General features: G+C 72.8%; 1 protein-coding gene across 1 annotated transcript; it reads left to right on the top strand.

Annotated features, from left to right (window-relative positions):
* The first annotated feature begins 2,736 nt into the window (after nt 1-2,736).
* Nucleotides 2,737-7,506, top strand: SLC30A3 (solute carrier family 30 member 3). The gene is given in 9 exon segments (XM_075707769.1): nt 2,737-2,816; nt 5,134-5,176; nt 5,178-5,307; nt 5,378-5,524; nt 5,601-5,754; nt 6,336-6,534; nt 6,676-6,781; nt 7,104-7,238; nt 7,361-7,506. Coding segments are annotated over 9 exon segments (1,140 nt in total).
* Nucleotides 7,507-8,791: the final 1,285 nt, after the last annotated feature.

Below are 8,791 nucleotides of genomic sequence, written 5' to 3' on the forward strand. Positions count from 1 at the left end.
GGGCCGCGGGGGCTGCCGGGACGGGACGGGCCGCGCCGCGGGGGCTGCCGGGACGGGCCGCGGGGGCTGCCGGGACGGGCCGCGGGGGCTGCCGGGACGGGACGGGCCGCGCCGCGGGGGCTGCAGGGACGATCCGCGGCCTCCCCGCACGGCCCCGCCCCGCACGGCCCCGCCCCGCCCCGCGGCCCACGCCCGCGGAGCGGCGGCGGCCGGGCCCCGCTGGGGTCCCCCCCGTGCTACCCCCGGCTCCGGCCCGGCCACCCGGAGCCGCTGCCCGGGACCGCGAACGGAGTCTCCGGGGATGGAGACCCCACCACCCCCCCGGGCAGGCTGTGCCCGTGTCGCCCGCACGCTGAGGAGAGGTCCCGGTGCGCTGAGGGACCCTCCCGGGGTCCCGTTTGTGCCCGTGGCCCCTGGCCCTGGGCACCCCGGGAAGAGCCTGGCTCCATCCCCTTCATCCCCTCCCCGCAGGTATTTACAGACATGGATTCAGTCCCCTGAGCCTTCTCTGCTCCAGGCTGAGCAGTCCCAGCTCCCTCAGCCTCTCCTCACAGGAGGGATGCTCCAGTCCTTCAGCAGCTCGGTGGCTCTCGCTGGACAATCTCCAGTCTGCCCACGTCCCTCTTGCACTGGGGAGCCCAGCACTGGGCCCAGCACTCCCGGGGTGGCCTCGCCAGCGCTGAGCAGAGGGGAAGGATCCTGTCGGGGCTGAGCCCCAGCCCCAGCTCAGCACCACGCAGCGCTCGCTGCCCCTGCCCCGCTGGGATGGGGGAGAATGGGAGGAGTAGGAGTGAGAAACACTGCTGGGGTGAAAGAAGAACAGTTTAATAATTGAAATAAAGTAACATAGTAATGATAATAACAATATAATAATACTACTACTATCCAAAGCAAGCGGTGCCCAGCGCAGTCGCCCAGCACCCGCCGGCCGGTGCCCAGCCTGTCCCCCAGCAGCGATGGCTGCCCCCGGCCAACCCCCCCAGCTCCCACACTGCCCGTGACGCCAGGCGGGATGGGATGGCCCTTGGGGCAGTCGGAGTCGGTGTCCTGGCCGTGCCCCCTCCCGGCTCCTCGTGCCCCCGGCACAGCGGGGGCAGCGGGAAAGCCCTCGCCTGGTGTCAGCACTGCTCAGCAGCGGCCGCGCCATCGGGGGGTCACCGGCGTTGTTCTCATCCCGACCCCAAAGCACAGCGCCGCGCCCGCTGCCGGGAAGGGATCAGCCCTGTGCCAGCCCACACCAGGGCAGATCCCCTCCCTCCACCTCCTGCCAACACTCCTAATGCAGCCCAGGACACCGTTCGTCGCCTTTGCAGCAAGGGCGCGTTGCTGGTTCACGGCCAACTTGATGCCTGCCGGGACCCCCCGGGGCCTTTTCTGCTGAGCTGCTTTCCAACCGGCTGTCCCCCGGCACGTGCTGGTGCTACGGGCTCGTTCCTCCCCGGGGGCAGGACTTTGCCCTTCCCCTTGCTGAACTCCTCCAGGTTCCTGTCAGCCCATTTCTCCGGCCCGTCCAGATCCCTCTGCACTACGGAGCAGCACGACCCTCTGGTGCACGGCTGCTGCTCCCAGCTTGGCGTCACCTGCAAACCTGCTGAGGGTGCGCTCTGCCCCATCCTCCAGATCATTAACGAGGACGTTAAATGAGACTGGACCCAGTAGTGACCCCTGGGGTACCCTGCTCATTACTGGCCTCCGACTTAGACTTTGTGCCACTGATCACCACCCTCCAGGCCTGGCCACGCAGCCGGTTTCCAATGCACCTCGCTGTCTGCTCATCCAGCCCACGCTTCCGCAGCTTCTCCGGGAGGATCCTACGGGACACTGAGTCACGAGCCTTGCTGAAGCCTGGGTAGGCAGCGTGCCCTGTGCTCAGCTCCTCTGGCAGGCCGTCCCATCACAGACAGCGATCAGGCTGGCCGGGCACAACCCCCCCGCCGTGAAGCCGTGCTGACGTCTCCTGATGACTTTCTTGTCCTCCCCGCGCTTAGAAATGGTTCCCAGGACTCGTTGTCCCATCGCTTTCCCAGGGACAGAGGTGAGGCGACCCCCCCTGTGCCTCAACCGTCCCCCCCACACTGACAGCCCCCCCCACTGACAGCCCCCCACACTGACAGCCCCCCCACACTGACAGCCCCCCGTATGACAGCAGCCCCCCCTTACACGAACAATTCCCACGTATCCAAGCAGCCCCCCCACACCGGAACAGCCCCCCCTTATCCAAGCAGCTCCCCTACACCCAAGCAGCCCCCCCGCACCTGAGCCGCTCCCCCCACACCCACCAGCCCCCCACACCCCACCAGCCCCCCCCGTAGACGTCAACCAGAGCCCCCCGCTCCCGGCACAGCCCCGGCGCTGCCGGCGAAGCTGCTGCCGCCGCTGCCCGGCGCCGTCCCCGGGCCCGGTGGTGCCGAGCGGCTGCGGTGCAGCGTCCTGCGGCCCCACGCAGGCTCGGCTGGACCCGCGGGGTCTCCCCCCCACGCCCCCCGTGCCCGTGGCTGCTGTCTCGGGGGGCCGTGGGCTGGGCCCTCCCCGGCGGCCCCCCACCCGGTGCGTTCCCCCGGGGCGGAGCCGGGGATCCCGGAGAGGGGGGGTCCTCCCGACCACCCCCCGGGCCGGGGCCGCTCCCCCCCGCTCCCCCCACGCGTGACCGGGGAGAGGGGCGGGGCCAGGCGGGGGGGCGGGGCCGGGGCGGGGCGGTCCCGGCGGCGGGGGCCCGCGGTGCTGCTCGCCCGCGGCATGGAGTCCCCGACCGGCACCGAGAGCGCCCGCCTGGTCAGCCCGCGGGGCCCCGCCGACGGCAGCCTGCGCCTCAAGAGGTACCGCGGCACCGGCACCGGCACCGGCACCCCACCGCCCCGGCACCGCCATCGTCCCGGCACCGGCACCTCCATCACCCCGGCACCCCCATCACCGGCACCCCCATCACCCCGGCACCGGCACCTCCGGCACCCCCATCACCCCGGCACCCCCATCACCGGCACCTCCATCACCCCCGGCACCGGCACCTCCGGCACCCCCATCACCGGCACCCCCATCACCGGCACCCCCATCACCCCGGCACCGACACCCCCATCACTGGCACCTCCATCACCCCCGGCACCGGCACCTCCGGCACCCCCATCACCCCGGCACCCCCATCACCGGCACCTCCATCACCCCAGCACCGGCACCTCTGGCACCCCCATCACCGGCACCCCCATCACCGGCACCCCCATCACCCCGGCACCGACACCCCCATCACTGGCACCTCCATCACCCCCGGCACCGGCACCTCCGGCACCTCCATCACCCCGGCACCCCCATCACCGGCACCCCCATCACCCCGGCACCGACACCCCCATCATTGGCACCTCCATCACCCCCGGCACCGGCACCTCCGGCACCCCCATCACCCCGGCACCCCCATCACCGGCACCTCCATCACCGGCACCTCCATCACCCCCATCACCGGCACCCCCATCACCCCGGCACCGGCACCCCCATCACTGGCACCTCCATCACCCCCGGCACCGGCACCTCCGGCACCTCCATCACCCCGGCACCCCCATCGCTGGCACCTCCATCACCCCCGGCACTGGCACCCCACCACCCCGGCACCACCATTGCCCCCGGCACCGGCGCCTCTGGCTCCCTGGCACCTCCGGCACCCCCATCGCCCCGGCACCTCCGTTGCCTGTGGCACTGCCACCCCTGGCACCCCATTTCCCCCGGCACCCCCTCTCCCCCGCACCCCCTCTCCCCTGGCACCCCCCTCTCCCCCGGCACCCCATGTCCCCCGCACCCCCTCTCCCCTGGCACCCCCCTCTCCCCCGCACCCCCTCTCCCCCGGCTAGCACCGCCTCCCAGTGCCCCCAGCAACCCCTTGGCACCACCACCTGCATCATCCCTGGCATCCACAACCCCCGATCCCCTGCACCCGCACTGCCGGCACTGGCTCCCCCGGCATCTCCATCACTCCCCATCGCCCCCGGCATCTCCATCACCCCCCATCGCCCCCGGCTCCCCCGGCCTCCCCGGCACCCGCACGCCCCGGCACATCCAGCACTGCCCAGCTCCCACGCCTCCCACCCTCCGGACATTGGCACCCCCCCGGCATGTCCATACCCCCCAGCCCCCGCGCCTTCATCCGTCTGACACGGGCAGCAGCTTCTCTGCAGAGCCTGCCCTGGCCATCCGTGCGCCGGCACCCTCACCCCCTGACACCGGCACCCACCCCCTCCCTGGTACCGGCACCTCCATCCAAGCGGAACCCGCACCCCCACCCGTGCGCCAGCCCCGCTCCCCCCTCCGGTGCCCGTCTGGGCTGGCACCGGCGCCCAAATGTCACCCACCCACACCGGGACCGTCCATCCATCACCCACCCGCACCAGCACCGTCATCCGTCACCCACCCGCACCAGTACTGTCCATCCGTCACCCACCCGCACCAGGACCGTCCATCCGTCACGCACCTGCACCAGCACCATCATCCGTCACCCACCTGCACCGGCACCGTCATCCGTCACTCACCCGCACCGGGACCATCCATCCGTCACGCACCTGCACCGGCACCGTCCATCTGTGACCCACCCGCACCAGCACCGTCCATCTGTCACCTCCCCTCACCGGCACCGTCCATCCCCTCTCCCGCACTCCTGCCCCACTCCCCGGCGCCCCAAGCCCCAGCCCTGCTCCCCACGCCCCAGCCCCAGCCCCCCGTCCAGCAGCCCGGCCCCAACCGCGACAGCTCGGTCCGGCTGGCACCTCCGCCACCGGCACTCGCTCCTGCAGTGCTACCAGCCCCAGCCCCTCCGTACCCTCCCGGTGACCACCAGCAGCCCGGCCACGGAGCCTGGTGCGTTAGCGGGAGCCGGCAGCGGGCCTGGGCAGGGGCGCAGCCCGTGGGGGCCGCAGCCGCTGGCTCGGTTACCGGCTGCAGCGGGGCTCTGGCGGGCTCACGGCGCAGCCCCCCGGGACCGGCCTGGGCACCTGGGCACCCCCCGCCGGTGTCGCACGGGCCAGGGGGGCGATGCCGTGCACCTGGTGCTCTGCAGCGGCCCGGGCAGCTGGGCCAGACTGACGCTACTGGGACCCCCGGGGGTGCCGGGCAGGGGCACCGGGAGCTGGTGCAGCCGGCAGTGACCCCCGCCCCCAGTCTGTTTGCAGGCTCCCAGGACGCCCCGGCACCGCCGGTGCCCCCCGGCTCTGGCTCCCCGCTGCTGCTGCAGCCCCCCGGCCCCCAGCCCCGGCCAGGGGAGGCTCCAGGCCCGCCGACAGCTAAGCATCGCCTGCACCGTCTGCTGCGTCTTCATGGTCGGGGAGGTGATAGGTAACGGCGGGACGGGGACGGGGACGCGGGGCTGCCGGGGCACGAGGTGCCAGCTGCTCTTCGCCCGCAGGCGGCTACCTGGCGCACAGCCTGGCCATCATGACTGACGCAGCCCACCTGCTGACGGACGTGGGCAGCATGTCCGTCAGCCTCTTCTCCCTCTGGGTCTCCACCCGCCTGCCCACCAAGACCATGAGCTTTGGCTGGCACCGCTCGGGTGAGCCGGGGCGGGGGGGCGCGGCTCCACGGGACCCCCACGGCCGGGGTGGGCGCTGACAGCTCCCGTCCCACAGAGACGCTGGGCGCGCTGGCCTCTGTCCTCTCCATCTGGGTTGTGACCGGGGCCCTCGTCTACCTGGCGGCCGTCCGCATCGTCAGCAACGACTACGAGATTGAGGCGCGAGCCATGCTGGCTACGTCCGCCAGCGCCGTCGGCGTCAACCTGGTGTACGTCCCACGCAGGGCTGTGCGCGCCCGCGTCCCCCCAGCCCGAGCCCCCTGCCCCACGCGTGCCCCTGGTACCCCAGCCCCGGTCCCCAGGTCACCTTCTGTCCCTGTGCACCAGCCTTGTGTCCCCGAGCGCTGCCTCCCCCTATTCCCTGTCTCCCATACGCTCCCGGCTTCCAGCCCGTGTACGTACATCCCCTGGCCCCACATCCCCTGGCCCCCCCGGCAGCACCCCCTCAGCCCTGCCCAAGCCCTGGCATGTGCCCCAGCCCCATGCATGCCCCAGCCCCATGCATACCCCAGCCCCACGCGTGCCCCAGCCCCACGCGTGCCCCAGCCCCACGCGTGCCCCAGCCCCACGCACCTCCCTGCAGCGGTGCAGCTGCCCCGTCCCTGCTGCACCTCCAGCCCTACCCCACGGTGGGACTCTGCCCCACACCTCTCCACCCTCCTGGGGCCCGGGTGCGCCTGCCTGTGCCCCCTTTGCCTGCGATGCCCGGGCACCGGTGCCTGCGTGCAGGTCCAGGCAAGGCCCCCGCACCCTGCCTGGCACAGCGCCGAGCCGGCCCTGCTCTCCCCAGCATGGCCTACATCCTGCACCAGTCCCCCACCGGCCACGGCGCGGGGGGCTACGAGCAGCTGGAGGGCGCGGGGGGCTGCCTGCCCGGCCAAAGCCCCCTGCCCGGCAGCACCAGCGTCCGTGCGGCCTTCATCCACGTGGTGGGTGACCTGCTGCAGAGCGTCGGTGTCCTCGTGGCTGCCACCATCATCTACTTCAAGGTGCCTGGGCTGGACTCCCCCCACTGCCCGCGGGAACAACTCCCTCAGCCCCACGCAGGGTGCCGTGGGGTGGGGGGCCCTGGCACCCCCACAGCTCGGCTCTGCCCCCCACCAGCCTCACACACCCCCTGCTCTCCGCAGCCCCAGTGCAAGATCGCAGACCCCATCAGCACCCTCTTCTTCTCCGTCTTCGTCCTCGGCTCCACCTTCACCATCCTCAGGGATGTCTTCAGAGTCCTCATGGAAGGTGGGCGAGGAGGGCGCGGGACCACGGGAGGGGGTTGCAGGGGGTCGCAGGGGGTCCTTGGGGCCGCAGCTGCCACAGCCCCTTCCCCACACGGCAGCTCACCCCCAGGCGCAACCCGGCCCACCCCTCCACCCTTCCCTCGCCCCCCAGCTCGTCCTCCCGGCCCCAGGCAAACGGCCCCGTGGCCAGAGGTTGCCTCACCCTGCAGCCACCCCCCGCAGCCCGGTCACGGCCTGGGGGCCCCCCCCAGCCCCGGCTGCCCCCACCGCAAGCCCTGACCCCAGCCAGGGCTGGCCCCTCCGTGACCGGGCGCTGCTGGCAGGGACACCGCGGGGCCTCGAGTTCGACGCGGTGAAGGAGGTGCTGCTGGGGGTGCGCGGGGTGAAGGGCGCCCACGACCTGCACCTCTGGGCCCTGACGCCGAGCCACCACGCGGTGTCGGCGCACGTGGCCGTCGGTGAGTGCCCCTCGCGCGGCCCGGCCAGCTTGCATGGCCCCCCGGGCACGGCCGGTGCGGGAAGAGGATGCACCGGCCGCCCCACGCAGCGGGGCTGAGCCGCGGCGCCCTGCCGTCCCCAGACGCCAGCGCCGACCCCGAGACGGTGCTGTGGGAAGCCACCACCCGGCTGCAGCGCAAGTTCGGCTTTGCCTCCTGCACGGTGCAGGTGGAGCGGTACCGGGAGGAGATGGCCACCTGCCAGCACTGCCAGGACCCCCGCACCTGAGACCCTCGCCCGCTGCAGAGCCGCCTCAGGCCTGGCCCTCACCCCCCACCCAAACACCCCACGGGCGAGCGGGAGCTGCGGCACAGGGGCAGGGGCAGCGCTTGGGCTCCTGTCCCCGCGCTGCACCCACCCCGCTGCTGCAGGGCCCCGGGGTGGGACACTGGCCCTGAGCATGCAGGGTCCCGGGGGGACACACGCAGCCCGGCCCCCCCCCCACCCGGGCCAGGAGCCTGCCATAGCCTCGGGCACGCTGGGACCAGCCCCGGAGGAGGAGGAGGAGGGGGATCCCAGCCCACCGCACAGCCCCCCACGGCGCCCTGTTGTCCCCTGCAAGAGAGGGGACAGGAGGGAGCCGCTGCAGCTGCTGAAGGGCCCAGGGAAGGGAGGGGACGGCCCCGGGAGGGGACCCCAGACCCAGCCTTGGCCCCAGCCAGTCCCGTTGCCCCCGCAGCCCCGGGGCGGCCCCGCTGCCCCCGTGGCCGTGGGCTTGCCGCTACCGGGGCTGCCGGCGCAGCTGCTGCACCCGCCGGGGTGCGGGGAGACGGGTGCTGGGCCCCGAGCGCTGGCTTCCCTGGGCTTGCTCCCTGCTGCCAGGGCCGGATCCTGCCGTGCCTTGGCCCGATCCATTCCCACCCGTCGTGAGTCCGTGTCCGTTGCACCCGTGGAGTGTCTGTCTGTCCGTCTCATTGTGCAAGGAGTCCAGCGGGCAGCGGCAGAGCCCGCAGCCACCAATAAACTTGTTGGAGAGCAGCGGCGGCAGCGCGGCGCAGGCGGCCGAGAGGGGACCGGGGAGGGGGAAAGGCCCCGGCCCCCCGTGATGGGCAGAGTGCGGCGGGGGCCAGGCCCTGGCGCGGCACCGCAGCCGCCCCGCGCCCCGGTGCCTGCCGCGGGGTCCCCGCGCCAGCGCCACAACCAGCTCGTACAAAACAAATCACGTTTACTGCACAGTTGAACACGGGCTCAATGTGAGCGACTTCAGAGCTCCTGGCACCTCCGCCAGCCCCGGCCGCCCTGCCCGGGACAAGGCTGGCCCCGGCCCCCCCGCCTGCACCTGCACGGGGGGCTCCGGGGCCAGAGGCAAGAGCAAGCGCAGCCCCCCACGGCTGGGGGGCCGTGGGTGCTCCCCCAGCGTCAGGCCCCTGGACCCACAGCCCAACCCAGGGACACGCACCGGTCCCACCGCCCTCCCCGCACCAGCTCGGACCAAACAGCGCAAAAGGATCCTTCTGGGCCCTGAGCATGAGGACGAGTGTCCCGAGCTTTCCCGGCGACGGCCAGGAGCCGC

The sequence above is a fragment of the Pelecanus crispus genome, chromosome 3 (assembly GCF_030463565.1).
Source record: "Pelecanus crispus isolate bPelCri1 chromosome 3, bPelCri1.pri, whole genome shotgun sequence".
Taxonomy (NCBI): Eukaryota; Metazoa; Chordata; class Aves; order Pelecaniformes; family Pelecanidae; genus Pelecanus; species Pelecanus crispus.